Source organism: Pan paniscus, chromosome 3 (assembly GCF_029289425.2).
Source record: "Pan paniscus chromosome 3, NHGRI_mPanPan1-v2.0_pri, whole genome shotgun sequence".
In the NCBI taxonomy this organism is placed as follows: Eukaryota; Metazoa; Chordata; class Mammalia; order Primates; family Hominidae; genus Pan; species Pan paniscus.
This window is the reverse complement of record NC_073252.2, coordinates 59,868,875-59,888,104: the sequence shown is the minus strand read 5'-3', so window position 1 is coordinate 59,888,104 and position 19,230 is coordinate 59,868,875. Positions and strand designations below refer to the sequence as shown.

Sequence of the window (19,230 nt, the reverse complement as noted above, 5' to 3'; positions counted from 1 at the left end):
TTCTAACTAATGATTTATGTACTTGGATTTTTTGACCAGATAAATAAAAATAGTATAATTATTTTAGTATTAATGAGCCATGCAAGCTCTGTCTCATTCTACCAAAAAAGACAAATTTATTAAAAGGCAATAATTTTGTTTTCCTGCATAAGACTATCGTGAGTTGCTCAAGATTAAGTTAGCTAAAAAGAACTCTTCCATAATAAAAATTAATTGATAATACATTGTCAAATCACTTGTGATCCTGAACTATCTATTAGAGGGGAGTCGATATTAAAAACAAAAAAACTACAAATAAACACAAAACTCCCATTATGAAGGAAATTTAAATAATAACAATGTGCAGAGAGTAATAGTTGTATTTTGAATATTAAAATATATAACAAAAACATTTTTCAATAAAAACATGTATTCACAGCTATTTTTTAAAATGTAGGACATCATGCTTTATACTTATTAAATTATTTATTTCAAGCAACATGATCATATACAAATACATTTCATAGACACATGGAAATTTAGCAATTTTTTAAGGACTGCATTCAGTAAGTAGAGGGAGAATAACTGATGTTTTCAAGGTCAAATCTAAAGGAAACTGCCCACATTTACTTAGCCCAGCATTGAGGAAGCAAAGAATTCTGCTAAGTAGGCTTTGAAGTTTTGCTTTTCAGACCTATGATTTCTAACAATTCTGTATTTCGCCCTTGAAGTAAAAATAATCACCCATTTATCCTTGACTTTATTAAAGATATTAACTTTTATTCAGTTACAGTATCCAGTTTTATTCAATTAGGGTATCCAGTTTAAGAATTATAAAAGAGTAGAATAGAATTATTCTAGGAGAATTATTCTAGGAGAGTTACTCATAACCAAACCAGAAGCCAGAAATGATCACAGGAAAACATTTCTCAGGGGATAATTTAATAACATTACTAAAAGTGTGGGAATCCATATACCACCTAAATGATTAGGAAAGAGGTTATTAGCTAAGCCATTGTCTGAAACCCACTGAATCACTGGTCCTTTTTGAACAATGATTGGTCCTTTTTTTCTAAAGATGAGTTTTAAAATTTAAGAGAAGCGTCAAGCAGTAGAGCTGAGAGAGGAAAAGAACACAGATCTCACATGGTTCAGATTTTTCTTTTTAGGTCCAGGAGTAAGGTAAGATATCAAATCTTTGCTTTTACAGTTTGAAGAACCAAAATCAGTGAACTCTGCAGGATAGACTATCAAGTTCACCCTAAATGCTTGATTAGGTCAATGATTTGAAGCAGGGAAAAAAGTTTCACATCTAGAAGACAAGAGAAATATACTTAAACAGGTTATACCATAAATCAATATCACAGTTCAGTTTTATAATCTATTGCCATAAATTACAAAAACATTGACTCAGTTGCTTAGTTCTAGTATATTATCCTGTTATTAGACTACTAAGTGGAAATTATCTGGTATTGGACTGGTATTGTCAAATCTCTATTGAAGTACTTTTCAACATAGACATTAAAATTGCTGCAGTAATAAGTCCCTAGTTGGTTAGCCTTAGTCATGACCTCCCATGGTCTGATGGGCCTGCTCCTCTCCTTGTAGGGCAGCACTAGGAGGAGATCATCTTGTTCTTTAATGCATTCAACCACATCATATGTCTCCAAATGAGTCTTTTGTTCAAGCTAAAAGGACAAGCAAACAATCTTGGTTTTTATAAACAGCTTGTCTGAGAGAAAATAAAGAGTTATATCAGAAATTTACAAATATAACTTTTTAAATTTTAAATTGCAAAATGTAAGTAAATACTATAGAATTCACCCAGCTATTCCTTTGATTAACAATACTAATTATTTTGTCATGAATTTTAAGTAATGTCTTTATAAAGCTAAAGATCACAACTTATTTTCTAGATATATCATACGAAAATGAAAATTATAATTCTTCTTGGATTCCTGGGAGCCACATTGTCAGCCCCAGTAAGTGATTTTATGGCACTACTAGTTCCATTGTGTTAAACCTTCAACAATCCCTTCTTTTTACTATTTCTGATTTTCTTTTTCATTTTTACTTTTAGCTTATCCCACAGCGTCTTACGTCTGCCAGCAATAGCAATGAGGTTAGTTTAAATAATTAAAACAATCTCCTCCTTTTTTTAATGGAAGTCAAGTGGGAAGAGATAGAAGTCGTCATTTAATTTATACTGTGTTCCTCTCCACTAGCTTTTATGTATATCCAAGCACATTTCTAATGTCCATGTTTGATTATATAACAGGTTACCTCTAAAATATTATTCTGCTTCCCTTGATTGATTGTTAATTCTTCAAAGGCGGATACAATATTGTTTATATCTTTTTGTTCTAATAACACCTCACACAGGTGTATATAGGTGTTTAAAAACATAAAATGACTAAACCACTGGAATGTGCTAACGTTGTGCAATCTCATACCCAACAGAGGAGAGGTTGTTAAATCCCAACCTTGTTTTAAATCTAACTTCTAATCACTGTAATTTAATGTAAGCCTAGTGAGAAAATGTCCCACTTCTAACAAGAAATTGAGCAACCAGCTATGACTTGTGCTATATTTGCAGTAAACATTGTTCCTACTCATTTTAGTGTGTAGTAATCTTGATTTCATATTATTTTTCTTTTTCTAGTTACTTCTTAACCTTAATAATGGTCAACTTTTGCCACTACAACTTCAGGTACCTCCATTTCAATAATTACTTTATGGGGAATATTTACCTATTGCTCATTTATGTTATTTTGTAAGAAAACAAAATGTTTCCTGATCCTATTTTGGAAATCCCAATTTTTAACATTATGAATTTGTCTCATATGTTCTAGTGGCCATTTGCTTGAAGATTAAAGTAGAAACTGTAATTTGAACAACACTTATTTATTGAGAACTTGGTATATGCCAGGTACTAATTCTCACAACTATGAGATAGTTAAAAGTAATTATTTTACAAAAAGTCATGCCCAGTTAACCAGTAACAGCAGGTTGGGGGGTTTAGGGTTAAGGTAGGGGAAAATACAGAAGGTTTAAAACCAGTGTGGCATATGCAGATGTTGGGCTCTTTTATCAACCTTATCCTGCCCCATATTTCTCATGGCCATCGGGAATTTAGCATTTGCTTCGTATTATTTGCTTGGTTCAAAATGAATCAAGATGCTGTCCTTTTTTATGTTGCAACATTGGAACTATAGAAATTGTTTGTATTTTGTCTCTTTCTTGCTCAGGACTAATTTTTAAATTCTTTTTGGCAAGAAGGGAACATGCTTTCTTTCCTTTGTGTCTTTTTAGGGCCCACTTAATTCATGGATTCCACCTTTCTCTGGAATTTTACAACAGCAGCAGCAGGCTCAAATTCCAGGACTCTCCCAGTTCTCTTTATCAGCTCTAGACCAGTTTGCTGGACTGCTCCCAAATCAGATACCCTTCCCAGGACAGGCCAGTTTTGCCCAAGGAGCCCAGGCAGGCCAAGTTGATCCCTTACAGCTTCAAACACCGCCTCAGACACAACCAGGCCCCAGTCACGTAAGTCAGGCCTCTTTCATTTTGTTCTGAGGAGAGAGAACTGCATGTTTAATCTGACAATGAATATGAATCAGCTTTGAAATAGGCAGGGGTTTTTGAACAATATTTTTTCTCATTATATGTTTCTACCATCGCTGTAAGTTCTTTCTTTTATTTTCTGATTTCTAAGACAAAAAATATTTAAATCAGCTACTCTAGGATACAGCAACAAGCCAAAAAAGTTAAAAACAAGTCTAGGATAAGATAGGAAAACTTCAATAATAGGCAGTTTATGTCAGCACATGTAACAGATGACTTTTTGTTGTGGAAACTTGTTAACACAAATGATAAATTTATATGGCTAGCTCTATGAAAAGCAGCTCAGGGATTTTTAAATAACAAAGTCAAGCATACATTTTTATATAATTATTTTTTTTGGCAGGTGATGCCCTATGTATTCTCCTTCAAAATGCCTCAAGAGCAAGGACAGGTAAATGGATATAACAACACTGCCCACAGAGATGGCTACATACACTCTCCACAATGCTTTCTATTTCTAGCTCTGACTCCTATAGCAGGGCTATAAAAACCTATATAATGATATCACTGTCTAGATAACATCATTGCTGGGCTAGTATCAGTTTGTTGATGTTGGGCTCACTTAACAACTCCTTAAGGACAGGCAGCTAAGTAGAGTCTCCAGGACCCCTGAATTTCCAGGGCATTGCTATGTTGAGAGTAAAAGAGCTCAGTAAGCCCCAGGTCATGTCCTCTCTGCATCCAAAGTGCTGGAAGTTGGGAAAAACTCAAGAGAAATACCATGGGCTGACTTTATCCAACTTTAAATTTTGCTTCAGAAGGAGATGCACTAAGCTGATAATATATGATATGATGTAGAGATAAGAAACACTTGCCCATGTTATTTGGCTGTTATGAAATTCTGCTCAAAACATTTTAAGCTTCTTATACATTTCCAGTTTGAATCCATATTACAATCAAATGGTAATTTTTTCCATTAAATAGGATAATCTTTTAAAAATGAATGCAAACTAGTATAATCATCATATTAATATGGAAAACCCTATAAATATCAGGATTATTAATTTTACAATATTCTGGGTTCAAAGAAACAGTATTATATATAAATTATATTACTCATCACAGAATATTGACCTTTTCATAAAAAGTTACAGCATTTGACTCTACTGTAATTATAACTAAATAACTTTGTCCCACATCCACTCCCATTATAAAACAAAAGTTACTTCTAGACATTATCTCATTCTATGACATAAGCATTTAAAGAATTAGATGTATAACTAGAATTACTTCATCTTAAGAATCAAGAAACCTAGTCTTAATGAGATCAAATTCCTCATCCCATTGAAAGTAAATAGCTGAGTTGGAATATAATTCTCCACCCTTTCTGTCTCCTTCTTTAACCACGAAACCAGTAGCTCTCCATCCTGGCTTTACATTAGAATCTCTGGTGTTTGAAAATTACAAATGTCTGAACCCTATCCCAGTGAATCAATACCCCATGAATAGATGTTAAGTTTGGTCATCTTCTAAAATGCTCAAATGTGAGTTTGATTCTTAGCCAGGATTAAGAATGCTTGCACAAAATATAATCCTTCTGAAACCCTAGTTGTTTTTTTTAACTTCATGTCTAATACAATCTCTTACTTTATGCAAATAAAAACAGCATACAAAAATTAACATATTTACTAAGATTCTCATTTTCTATGAACACATACACAAATAAACAGACACAGACATATAAGTAGAAGGCAATGATAATATAAATGGAAGCCACATGGTAATGTAGGTGGGGAAGTTTCAGATGATTTCATTTGTTACTTGTCTATGTCTTGATTTACCAAATATCCACTTATCTATGTCTTGATTTACCAAATATCCTAAAATATATATGGATTATTTTAATAAAGTAGCAATTCTTAAAGGCAATACATTCATAGCATTTCATTTATTATGGCAGAACATCTAATACCACATTCTGCAGAATGATGATTCTCAAAAATATAGGGTAAGTGCTACATAGGCTATCTTTCACTTAGGTATTTGCAAAGTAATTTGTATATAAAGTTTCTAAGATGTCCTTTGAAAAAAAAAAGCTCTTCTGCTTAGTTCAACCCACTATTTCCTAAATGTGTTTGCCCAAGCAACCTTAAAAACCAAGTCCAGTATTACCTGGGATACAAGTTGTTTCCAAAGTTTGGGAAGGGATTCTTCATCTATTTGCTTTGTATTTAATCATATAAAGCTGCTAGACATAAAACAGCTTTTAAATAAAATTGACATTAGAAGATAAAAAGTATGTCCTATGCTGATTTAATGGAATCTCTTGTATCCTTCTCTTTTTACAAGTAGATGTTTCAATACTATCCAGTTTACATGCTCCTACCCTGGGAACAACCTCAGCAAACAGTTCCAAGGTCACCTCAACAAACAAGACAGCAGCAGTATGAGGAGCAGGTACTGCAAATGTTTTATTTTAATCCTACTAGTTCCACTTGAAAATAGAGAAAATAAGGTATATTACCATAGAAAAAAAGTTTTTGAGTATATTTAATGCAAACACTCAACAGCATGAAACAGGTAGGCATAAGAGGGTAGGTATAGTGTTCTCGGCTATAAATCATTTGTGTAAACTTATTTGGTAATATTCCAGGGCTGGATTTTTAGCCAATGAAATCAGTAAGTGGACTTCAATAGAATCAAGGCCAAAAAGCTGAATAACCTCGAAAAGTGAAGTTTTCTCACATTTAAAATTTACTAGCATCCACCTTTCCACATATGTGTGTGTGGTTACTATTTAAAAATAATAAATGGCAAAAATATTAGCTACCTTGATGAAAGAAATATTTGATCACTGGATTTTGAGATACAATTAGATACCATTATATTAAATTTTGTGAAACTGCAATAAATTTTTAGAATTCTAACATAAATTCAGGTGGCTCATGTATTATTAACATCCTTCCTGTTAGAATGAAAATGTCTTTTTTTAAATTTAATCATAACTCTAAAACCTGGCATTACAAATTAGAGAAAACTCAGAATTATGCTTTAAAAAACTGGTAGTATTAATTCTAATTGTCATGTTGCTTTAAAGGGAAAGAGAGAGTTTTATCCTAGAAATGATATGGTATTAAAAAGATTCTTGCTAATTTAACAATAATTAATTTTTAGTTACTGGAACATAAAAACTTTAAAAATGCTTTTAACTTATATAAAAAGATATATAAGTTTAAGTAATCATTTACTGCAAACTTATGACAAGAATAATCACAGAAAATATAATACATTTTTTTAAAAAATCTGACAGATACCATTCTATGCTCAATTTGGATACATTCCACAACTAGCAGAACCTGTAAGTAAATGCATATTTTTCATTAAAAAATATTTTGAAACTACTTCCTTCATTGTCTACTAAATCTATCAATGCCCTTCAGCCAAAGATGACCAGGAGAGCACCTCTAATTGAACAAAATTGTATGTATCCACTCAGTACAAGGAGGAGAACACACACGTGGGGAATCTTGGGTGTCTTAATAGGAAAGTATTAGAATGACTTCTCACACGATTTGGGCTTCTTTTAGGTAATTTGGGGAAGATTGCAAAGAAGTGGTTGTTCACTCTGCAGTGGCTATTCTCAAAAGTAGGGTAGCTCTATGATTATTTTAAAAGCTCATGCCTCTAAGGCAAGGATAGTGGAGCAAGGTGAAAGCTTTAATGGGTAAAGAAGCATCAGTCGCTCATAGTAGCCAAGATGTGAGAACACCTGGTATTTTCGTGACTTGTATAGTGACCTTACTTTAGACAAAATTTTGAAATTGTCTTGTTTTTTCCACCCCGTCTGATGTTGGTGTTCTGTAGAATTGTTTATGCTCAACAGGTAAGTGCCTGGTCCTAGTAGAGAATGTTAGAAAGTAGCACTTCCAGAACAGAAGCAGAGGTGAGATGTCAAGCCAGTGCTCTAATAGCAAAAATTAAACTATTATTTCTGTTTTTAGCAAAATAATTTAAGAAGTTTGGGAGTGTTTTACTACTCTGGTACTCTGGGTGGCCAAAGAGCATATTTTCATAGATCACTGATTTAGACTTTTTAAAACTTTTTGTGTTTTTAGGCTATATCAGGAGGACAGCAGCAACTAGCTTTTGATCCCCAACTAGGCACAGCTCCTGAAATTGCTGTGTTGGTAAGATTCCTTACAACACTTTGCCAGCTACTGGAAATCAACAATTGACAACTTACTGCACTAATGTTCATTTTAATATCAACTCTGTTGTAATTCCATCAATAATTTTTGCTGCTTCTTCTTCTTCTTACAATATTTTGCCAGTGAAGATTCAGTTCACTCTTACTCAGTTAATTAGTATTTTTGAGTATGTTGTGCCAGGTACTCTTTGATGCACCTTTATTTAAAAGCAGATATTAAGAGACAATTAATGTTTGCTGGTATATATTCATGGTCTTTTATGTAGCTTATAATCTAAAAAAACTAATAATAGCAACTATTTTTTTAATATAATGCTTGTGTTGCATCTCAATCCTGTTGCTTTACATTCTTCCCAATTTTGGCCTTCTTGTTAAACTTACGACAACTTTGTTTTCATTCTCATTCTCTGTAGTCAACAGGAGAAGAGATACCATATTTAGAAAAAGAAGCGATCAACTTTAGACATGACAGTGCAGGAGTTTTCATGCCCTCAACTTCACCAAAACCCAGCACAACCAATGCTTTCACTTCTGCTGTAGACCAAACTATTACCCCAGAGCTCCCAGAAGAGAAGGTAGAGTCATGAAAACTTCACTTTATGCAAAAAAATTGTCTAATGAAAAAATACAGTGATAAAATTAGTGCTTTAATTTATAGGACTTAGTCATGAAATTAAGAAGATAACTAAGGAAAAATATGTGGTCTTAACTCTGAATAAGGTGGCCAAAACTTGTTTTTGATAATCAATTAATCAGAATATAATTTAATTTCAAATTAATAAGAGTTTCTTATGAATGTCCTTTTCTCACTAGGACAAGACTGACAGCCTAAGGGAACCATAAGAAGTTGCCCTGATCATTCAGACATTTTGGTAGGTATTTGCCAAAGTCAAGCATTAGGTGCCACGACAATTCCTACATAAGAAGACAAAAGAAAACAGTTGGCAGAGGAGCTAATGGAGTTCTTACCAAAGTAGTTATAAAAACAAGTTAGCTCTATATACCTATAAAATTAATAATGATTATGGACTTCAACAATTTTTAAAAACAAAATTAAATTTTGAGAATCATGTCTGCCTATAAGTTTGGTATACTCTCTGAAAACACAAATATTAGATATTCCAGGTCCATTATAAAAGACATTCTATAGACACTCTATACAGAATCAATTCTCCCAAATCATCATTTCAGTTTGCAAGCTAAATATTGTAATAATTCCAATATATCTGTATTAGTTTGAAATTAAGTAAAAATCTCAAAATGATAAAGAAATTGTACAAGGAAAAGAAAATTTCAAATTCCATGACTTTTATATCAGACATAATCTTGAACTAATTACCTGTTTTAATCAGCTTGGTTGGCTATGAGGCCACAATAGGAGTTTGATAGAAGGGCAGTCTGGAAACAGCACCAAAAAGTAAAAACGCACACTGAAAAGCAAACAATTTAACTTGAAGGGCAAACTAAAAGACAAAGTTTTTGAAATATCCTCCCCGCTGCCTGTGCGCCTCTTTTGATCTCTCCTTCCATAAAAATGAGCACTCAGCATTCTTCAGATGAAAAAAGTTTATAAAAACACAACCGAGTGAACAGTAATAATACCTCTTTAGGAAAGCCTCCTCACTAATGTACTATATTGTACAAGGCAAATCAAGTTATTCAGTAAGAAATACTAAAGAGATTTCAGTATTTTTATGACCTTTTTTCTGTATGTATGAATGCCAGTGAAAGAAAAGCTTTCTATTTCTTTAATAAGCAATTTGTAAGATATCTAGGATGTTTTATGCAAAGCAGTCCAACGATATTAAAATGCTTTTCTATTATATTTTTCAGGGAAAAAGATGTGGCCATGCCTTGGATATAATTTTAGGCTATTAGCTTCCTCAATGCTAGTATCAGTTCTTTGGAATACATGCAATATCTTGACTCTTCTCCTAAATTTGTTTTTACTTATAAATGTTATTAAACTCTTTAAATATGTCATAGAAAATAATACAATCATGTAATGAGTCTTGTCTTACAAAATTATATGTCTCTTCAAATATCCTATCATTGTATAATATGGAATATAATAACACTGAGAATAAAGCTAGTATCATTAAATCAATTGGATAATTGCATTAGTAAATGATGCCTCTGCAAAATGGTAGTACCCATGAAGATATGTATATTGTCATTGGGTGTATGATGAGTGTTGTGATTGGAACTGATGAAGTAAAATAAGTATCTAGATTTGACATGTCATCTCTTCATTTCCCTAAGGTCCATTTAGTCAGTTTCCTCCTGAGACATTCTCATGACAATCAAAATTATTTGGTGGCAGATATCACAAAGTGCTTATTCTTAATATGACACAGTCACATAGAGAGGTGTCTGTCCTTACTCAAAAGGATAGGAAAGTGTGTGCTTGTTTGGGGGAGGCAGCATCCTGTAGAGAATAAGGTGGAGATTTTGGGTTTCATCAGATCTGGCTTTCAATCTAGAATAATTTCTCTAAAATCAGCTTTGCTTACATTTGGTAATTCTCAAAACGTTCCCTACCAACTATTCTCCACTGGATGTTTCCTATCTAAATAAAACAGCATTAGTTCAATAATAAAATATAGACTAACACAGGAACAGAAAACCAAACACCACGTGTTCTCACTCATAAGTGGGAGTTGAATAATGAGAACACATGGACACAGGGAGGGGAACATCACACACAGGGGTCTGTTGGGGGTGGGAAGCAAGGAGAGGGGAGAGCATTAGGACAAATGCCTAATGCATGTGGGGCTTAAAACTTAGATGACAGGTTGATAGGTGCAGCAAACCACCATGGCACATGTATACCTATGCAAAAAACCTGCATGCTGGGCACATGTATCACAGAACTTAAAGTAAAATTTTTAAAAAAGAATGAAGTATAGAATCCACACATGACTTCAACTCCTCCATACATCTATATTCAATCTATCATCATAGCCTAATAGAGTAATACTTTCAAATGAAGACATTTTAAGTGTGTAGTGTGAAAAATGTATATATCTTGTAACCATCACCCCATTAAGATACAGAATATCTCCAACACCCCATAAACTTCTTTCATACTCTTCTCCAATCAATCTAGTCTCCCCACTCTCATGCCAAGCAACTATTTTCATATTTCAATCAACATATATTAATTTAGCCTATTCTGGGTTTTTATATAAGTTAAATCATACATGATGTATTCTTTCATGTCTGGTTTCTTTTACTCAACATAATGCTTTTGTGATTCATTCATGTTATTGCTTAAGTGTTATTCCACATTGCATTAATATATGTCATTTTCTTTATCCATTCTTCCATTGTTGAACATTTGAGTTGTTTCCAATTATTAGATATCAGAAATAAAGCTGCAATGAACATTCTTGTACACTTTTTTGTAAACACATGTTTTCATATCTCTTAAGTAAATACCAAGACACAGCTCTAACTCAAAGGATATGTATATGTTATCAGAGACTGCTAAATAGTTTCTAATGTGGCTGTTCCATTTTATACCCTTATTAGGAGTGAATAAGAATTCCAGTTCCTCTCATTTCTGGCCCACAATTATTATAGAATTGTCTTTTCTTAAAATTGTTTTTATAAATTCCTCTTTTGTCACACATCCCTTAAATGTTAACCTCCATACAGGTTGACCCTGAGGTCAACCTCTTTTCTCCTCTCTCTCAAAAAATCGCTGCATTGATTTTTTTTAAATTGCTACATGAACATTTCCATTTTGACTTTAATAGGATTTATAAAAAGGTACTGGCTCCTAAATCTGTATCTCAGCATATTTATAGTCTCATCTATTAAATAGTTCTGGATTCCGTATTTTATTTTAAAATGTTCAAAGAGGCATCTCATGGTTTTAATTTGCATTATCCTGATGACTAATTGTGTTATATTTGTTTCCACACTTATCAGTCATTAGTATAACATGTTTTTTGAAGTGTACTACTGCTACGTATAACTTTTACATAACTTTTAAAAGAAAAAATATATTTACTTACATATTTACCAATTTCAGTGTTCTTCCTTCCTATACGTCTGAGATTTCATCCACTATAATTTCCCTTTTACATCAAGAAATGTCTCCAAAATTTATTTAGTTTGTATCTGATGGCTATAAATTCCCCCATTTTTTATTTATCAAAAATGCCTTTATTATGCCCACATTTTATAGATATTTTTTAATATAAAATTCTAAGTTGACTGACTTTTTTTCTTTCCACACTTGAAAATTGTTCTAACCTTATCTTCTGGCCTCTAATGGTTTCGATAAAAAGTCACCTGCCATTCCTATTGACATTCCCCTGTATGCAGTGTATCTTTTTCTAGAGCTGTTTTTATGACTTTCTCTGTCCCTTTCGTGTTCAGCAGTTTGACTCGAGGAGAGTTAAGTGTGGCTGGCTAATTTTGTAGGAATCATATAAGGTGTGCACTTTGCTTTCTGAATCTGCATATTGGTTTTGATAAAAATACGAAAAGTTTCATCAGTACTTCTTTGACTATTTTTCTGTTTCGTTTTTTTCTCTTTTCTCATTCTTACAACTCCAATTCCATGTATATTGGATTAATTGACACTATTTCTTAGGTCATTGAGCCTTTGTTGATTTATATTTTCTGAGCACTTCAGTTTGAAAATTTCCATTTACCTTCAGCTTCACAGATCCTTTCTTCTATTAGAGCCAATCTGCTTCTTTTTTTTTTTTTTTTTACAGTTAACTTTGTTTTTTTTTTTTTTATTATACTTTAAGTTTTAGGGTACATGTGCACGTTGTGCAGGTTAGTTACATATGTATACATGTGCCATGCTGGTGCGCTGCACCCACTAACTCGTCATCTAGCATTAGGTATATCTCCCAATGCTATCCCTCCCCCCTCCCCCCTCCCCACCACAGTCCCCAGAGTGTGATATTCCCCTTCCTGTGTCCATGTGATCTCATTGTTCACTTCCCACCTATGAGTGAGAATATGCGGTGTTTGGTTTTTTGTTCTTGCGATAGTTTACTGAGAATGATGGTTTCCAGTTTCATCCATGTCCCTACAAAGGACATGAACTCATCATTTTTTATGGCTGCATAGTATTCCATGGTGTATATGTGCCACATTTTCTTAATCCAGTCTATCATTGTTGGACATTTGGGTTGGTTCCAAGTCTTTGCTATTGTGAATAATGCCGCAATAAACATACGTGTGCATGTGTCTTTATAGCAGCATGATTTATAGTCATTTGGGTATATACCCAGTAATGGGATGGCTGGGTCAAATGGTATTTCTAGTTCTAGATCCCTGAGGAATCGCCACACTGACTTCCACAATGGTTGAACTGCTTCTGCTACTGATATCATCTAATAAATACATCCAGTTTTTTAAAATTTTAAGTTTAGGATTTTTATTTAATTTTTAACAGTTTTCTTATAGCTCCAGAAATTTTCTAACTCATCACTCGATATACTCAGCATATTCCTATCAATCTTCTAGCATGTTTATTCTAGTTGAAGTGTATTTTTTTACTATTATTACACTTTAAGTTCTAGGGTACATGTGCACAACGTGTAGGTTTGATATATAGGTATACATGTGCCACGTTGGTTTGCTGCACCCATCAACTCATCATTTACATTAGGTATTCCTCCCAATGTTATCCCTCCCTCAGCCCCCTACCCCCCGACAGGCCCCAGTGTGTGATGTTCCCCACTCTGTGTCCAAGTGATCACATTGTTCAATTCCCACCTATGAGGGAGAACATGTGGTGTTTGGTTTTCTGTCCTTGCAATAGTTTGCTGAAAAAGATGGTTTCCAGCTTCATCCATGTCCCTACAAAGGACATGAACTCATCCTTTTTTATGGCTGTATAGTATTCCATGGTGTATATGTGCCACATTTTCTTAATCCAGTCTATCATTGATGGACGTTTGGGTTGGTTCCAAGTCTTTGCTATCGTGAATAGTGCCAAATAAACATAAATGTGCATGTGTCTTTATAGTAGCGTGATTTAAAATCCTTCGGGTATATACCCAGTAATGGGATTGCTGGGTCAAATGGTAATTCTAGTTCTAGATCCTTGAGGAATTGCCACACTGTCTTACACAACAGTTGAACCAATTTACACTCTCACCAACAGTGTAAAAGCATTCCTATTTCTCCACATCCTCTCCAGCATCTGTTGTTTTCTGACTTTTTATTGATTGCCATTCTAACTGGCATGAGATGATACCGCATTGCGGTTTTGATTTGCATTTCTCTGATGATCAGTGATGATGAGCATTTTTTCATGCGTCTGTTGGCTGCATAGATATCTTCTTTTGGGAAGTGTCTATTCACACATTTTGCCTACTTTTTGATGGGGTTGTTTGTGTTTTTCTTGTAATTTGTTTGAGTTCTTTGTAGATTCTGGATATTAGCGCTTTGTAGGATGGGTAGATTGCAAAAATTTTCTCCCGTTCTGTAAGTTGCTTGTTCACTCTGATGGTAGTTTCTTTTGCTGTGCAGAAGCTCTTTAGTTTAACTAGATCCCATTTGTCTATTTTAGCTTTTGTTACCATTGCTTTTGATGTTTTAGTCATGAAGTCCTTGCCCATGCCTATGTCCTGAATGGTATTGCCTAGGTTTTCTTCTAGGGTTCTTATGGTTTTAGGTCTAACATGTAAGTCTTTAATCCATCTTGAATTAATTTTGTACAAGGTGTAAGGGAGGGATCCAGTTTCAGCTTTCTATATATGGCTAGCTAGTTTTCCCAGCACCATTTATTAAATAGGGAATCCTTTCCCCATTTCTTGTTTTTGACAGGTTTGTCAAAGATCAGATGGTTGTAGATGTGTGGCATTATTTCTGAGGCCTCTGTTCTGTTCCATTGGTTTATATCTCTGTTTTGGTACCAGTACCATGCTGTTTTGGTTACTGTAGCCTTACAGTATAAAGTCAGGTAGTGATGCCTCCAGCTTTGTTCTTTTGCTTAGGATTGTCTTGGCAACGCAGGCTCTTTTTTGGTTCCATAGGAACTTTAAAGCAGTTTTTTCCAATTCTGTGAAGAAAGTCATTGGTAGCTTGATGAGGATGGCATTGAATCTATAAATGACCTTGGGCAGTATGGCCATTTTCACGATATTGATTCTTCTTACCCATGAGCATGGAATATGCTTCCATTTGTTTGTGTCTTCTTTTATTTTGTTGAGCAGTGGTTTGTAGTTCTCCTTGAAGAGGTCCTTCACATCCCTTGTAAGTTGGATTCCTAGGTATTTTATTCTATTTGTAGCAATTATGAATGGGCATTCACTCATGATTTGGCTCTCTGTTTGTCTGTTAATGGTGTATAAGAATGCTTGTGGTTTTTGTACATTGATTCTATATCCTGAGACTTTGCTGAAGTTGCTTATCAGCTTAAGGAGATTTTGGGCTTAGATGATGGAGTTTTCTAAATATACAATCATGTCATCTGCAAACAGGGACAATTTGACTTCCTCATTTCCTAATTCAATACCATTTATGTCTTTCTCTTGCCTGATTGCCCTGGCCAAAACTTCCAACACTATGTTGAATAGGAGTGGTGAGAGAGGGCATCCTTTTCTTTTGCCGATTTTCAAAGGGACTGCTTCCAGTTTTTACCCATTCAGTATGATATTCTCTGTGAGCTTGTCATAAATACCTCTTGTTATTTTGAGATACGTTCCATCAATACCTAGTTTATTGAGAGTTTTTAGCATGAAGGGCTGTTGAATTTTGTTGAAGGCCTTTTCTGCATCTATTGAGATAATCATTTGGTTTTTGTCATTGGTTCTATTTATGTGATGGATTATGTTTATTGATTTTCATATGTTGAACCAGCCTTGCATCCCAGGAATGAAGCCCACTTGATTGTGGTGGATAAGCTTTTTGATGTGCTGCTGGATTTGGTTTGCCACTATTTTACTGAGGTCTTTTGCATCGATGTTCATCAGGGATATTGGTCTAAAATTCTCTTTTTTTGTTGTGTCTTTGCCAGACTTTGGTATCAGGATGATGCTGGCCTCATAAAATGAGTTAGGGAGGATTCCCACTTTTTCTATTGATTGGAAGGAATGGTACCAGCTCCTCTTTGTACCTCTGGTAGAATTCGGTTGTGAATCCATCTGCTCCTGGACTTTTTTTGGTTAGTAGGCTATTAATTATTGCCTCAATTTCAGAGCCTGTTGTTGGTCTATTCAGAGATTCAACTTCTTCCTGGTTTAGTCTTGGGAGACTGTATGTGTCAAGGAATTTATCCATTTCTTCTAGATTTTCTAGTTTATTTGCGTAGAGATATTTATAGCATTCTGTGACGGTAGATTGTATTTCTGTGAGATCGGTGGTGATATCCCTTTATCATTTTTTATTGCGTCTATTTGATTCTTCTCTTTTTTCTTCTTTATTAATCTTGCTGGCAGTCTATCAACTTTGTTGATCTTTTCAAAAAAACCAGCTCCTGGATTCATTAATTTTTTGAAGAGTTTTTTTTAAGTGTCTATCTCTTTCAGTTCTGCTCTGATCTTAGTTATTTTTTGCCTTCTGCTAGCTTTTGAATTTGTTTGCTCTTGCTTCTCTACTTCCTTTAATTTTGATGTTAGGGTCCTGATTTTAGATCTTTCCTGCTTTCTCTTGTGGGGATTTAGTGCTATAAATTTCCCTCTACACACTGCTTTAAATGTGTCCCAGAGATTCTGGTACGTTGTGTCTTTGTTCTCATTGGTTTCAAAGAACATCCTTATTTCTGCCTTCATTTCGTTATTTACCCAGTAGTCATTCAGGAGCAAGTTGTTCAGTTTCCACGTAGTTGTGTGGTTTTGAGTGAGTTTCTTAATCCTGAGTTCTAATTTGATTGTACTGTGGTCTGAGAGACAGTTTGTTATAATTTCTGTTCTTTTACATTTGCTGAGGAGTGCTTTACTTCCAATTATGTGGTCAATTTTAGAGTAAGTGTGATGTGGTGCTGAGAAGAATGTATATTCTGTTGATTTGGGGTGGAGAGTTCTGTAGATGTCTATTAGGTCTGTTTGGTGCAGAGCTGAGTTGAGGTCCCGGATATCCTTGTTAATTTTATGTCTCATTGATCTGTCTAATATTGACAGTGGGGTGTTAAAGTCTCCCATTATTATTGTGTGGGAGTCTAAGTCTCTTTGTAGGTCTCTAAGGACTTGCTTTATGAATTGGGATGCTCCTGTATTGGGTGCATATATATTTAGGATAGTTAGCTCTTCTTATTGAATTGATCCCTTTATCATTATATAATGGCCTTCTTTGTTGAATATTGGCCCCCACTCTCTTCTGACTTGTAGTGTTTCTGCTGAGAGTCGTGTTGTTTGTCTGATGGGCTTCCCTTTGTGGGTAACTTGACCTTTCTCTCTGGCTGCCCTTAACACTTTTTCCTTCATTTCAACCTTGGTGAATCTGACAATTATGTGTCTTGGGGTTGCTCTTCTCTAGGAGTATCTTTGAGTGTTCTCTGTATTTCCTGAATTTGAATGTTGGCCTGTCTTGCTAGGTTGGGGAAGTTCTCCTGGATAATAATATCTCGAAGTGTGTTTTCCAGCTTGGTTCCATTCTCTGTATTTCCTGAATTTGAATGTTGGCCTACCTCTCTAGGTTGAGGAAGTTCTGCTTGATAATACCCTGAAGAGTGTTTTCCAACTTGGTTCCATTCTCCCCATCACTTTCAGGTACACCAATCAGACATAGATTTGGTCTTTTCACATAGTCCCATATTTCTTGGAGGCTTTATTCATTTATTTTTACTCTTTTTTCTCTAACCTTGTCTCCTCACTTTTTTCATTCATTTGATCTTCAATCACTGATACCCTTTCTTCCACTTGATCAAATCGGCTATTGAAGCTTGTGCGTGCATCACGAAGTTCTCGTGCCATGGTTTTCAGCTCCATCAGGTCATTTAAGGTCTTGTCTACACGGTTTATTCCAGTTAGCCATTCATCTAATCTTTTTTCTAGGTTTTTAGCTTCTTTGTGATGGGTTCAAATATCCTCCTTTAGCTTGGAGAAGTTTGTTATTACCTATCTTCTGAAGCCTACTCTGTCAACTTGTCAAAGTCATTCTCCATCCAGCTTTGTTCCATTGCTGGCAAGGAGCTGCAATCCTTTGGAGGAGAAGAGGCACTCTGATTTTTAGAATTTTCACCTTTTCTGCTCTAGTTTCTCCCCATCTTTGTGGTTTTATCTACCTTTGGTCTTTGATGATGGTGACCTACAGATGGGGTTTTGGTGTGGATTTCCTTTTTGTTGATGTTGATGCTATTCCTTTAGGTTTGTTAGTTTTCCTTCTAACAGTCAGGTCCCTCAGTTGCAGGTCTGTTGGAGTTTGCTGTAGGTCCACTCCAGACCCTGTTTGCCTGGGTACCTCAGTTGGAAATGCAGAAATCACCTGTCTTCTGCATTGATCACACTGGATGCTGCAAACCGGAGCTCTTCCTATTCAGCCATCTTGGAACTGAAACCTAGTTGAAGTTTTTATCTGCTGATTTCAATATGTAGGTTGTCTGTGAATCTATAGTGACTGATTTTGCTCTCAAGTATAGGTCACATTCACTTGCTTCTGTCATATGTGTACGGTTTTTGTTTTGTTTTAGTTTTGCTTTGCACTGTATGCTTGACTTTGTAAATGATAAGATAGAAAGCCTGCATTCTGTCATCTTCATCTGAAGAGTGTTGCATTGCTCATATTGATCTTGTAAAGGTTTGTTTTTTGTTTTTTTTTGTATTATCTTTTTAAAAAATTCATATATTTTTAAGTGGCATAAGACCAGTTTTGCTACATCGATATATTTGTAGTGATAAGTCTGGATGTTTAGTGTAACTATCACCCAAATAAGGTACAGTATGCCCCTTCAGTCAGTTCTCACCCTTCGCCCCCTCCCACAATCCCACTTTTCTGAGTATTATTCCGTATTCTATGTCCACATGTACACACTATTTAGCTTCCACTAATAAGTGAGGACACGTGGTATTTCATTTTCTGTTTCTGTATCCAACTGAATAACCCATTTAGAAGTTTGATGGTACATCAAACCCAACTTATTCAAAACCTAACTTACTATTTCTCCCTCTTAATATGCTCCTCACTTTTATTTAATCCCTCAGCTGATGATCATCAATCACTCAGTTATCCAAGCAATCAATCTAAGACTCATCCTATTTTTTTCTTATGCCTTCTCTTCCACATCAAATGGTCATTTACTTTTTCCTTCTTGTAATGCCCTGGAATAAATCTCTTCCACTTCTTTGTCTTTTCCTTAGTTTAGTTTCTCATTCTCTCCTAAAGTGTTACAATAGCCTCCTATTTAGAGTCCCTGTCCCCAGTATTTTTCCACTGCAAGCTATCTTCCTCAGTCACCCTATATTGGTCTTTTAAGTGGCTTTCAAAATTTTAAAAACAAAAGCCACAGTAAAAAAAAAATGCATTATATACCATAAATCAGTCTGCACACACACACACACACACAC

The 19,230-nt window shown here is 34.7% G+C and overlaps 1 protein-coding gene across 2 annotated transcripts; it reads left to right on the top strand.

Moving 5' to 3' along the window:
* Positions 1-886: 886 nt before the first annotated feature.
* On the top strand, positions 887-9,987 carry ODAM (odontogenic, ameloblast associated). Of its 2 annotated transcripts, XM_003809001.5 has the most exons (12): positions 887-1,161; positions 1,896-1,961; positions 2,060-2,101; positions 2,642-2,689; positions 3,292-3,525; positions 3,947-3,994; positions 5,896-6,000; positions 6,854-6,901; positions 7,659-7,730; positions 8,164-8,325; positions 8,564-8,622; positions 9,584-9,987. In XM_003809001.5, exons 1-11 carry the CDS (start codon positions 1,126-1,128, stop codon positions 8,591-8,593), a joined length of 891 nt encoding a protein of 296 aa, XP_003809049.5. In that variant the 5' UTR covers positions 887-1,125; the 3' UTR covers positions 8,594-8,622; positions 9,584-9,987. The 2 variants fall into 2 exon arrangements, with proteins under 2 accessions (XP_003809049.5, XP_054967432.3); XM_055111457.3 differs by lacking the exon at positions 6,854-6,901.
* Positions 9,988-19,230: the final 9,243 nt, after the last annotated feature.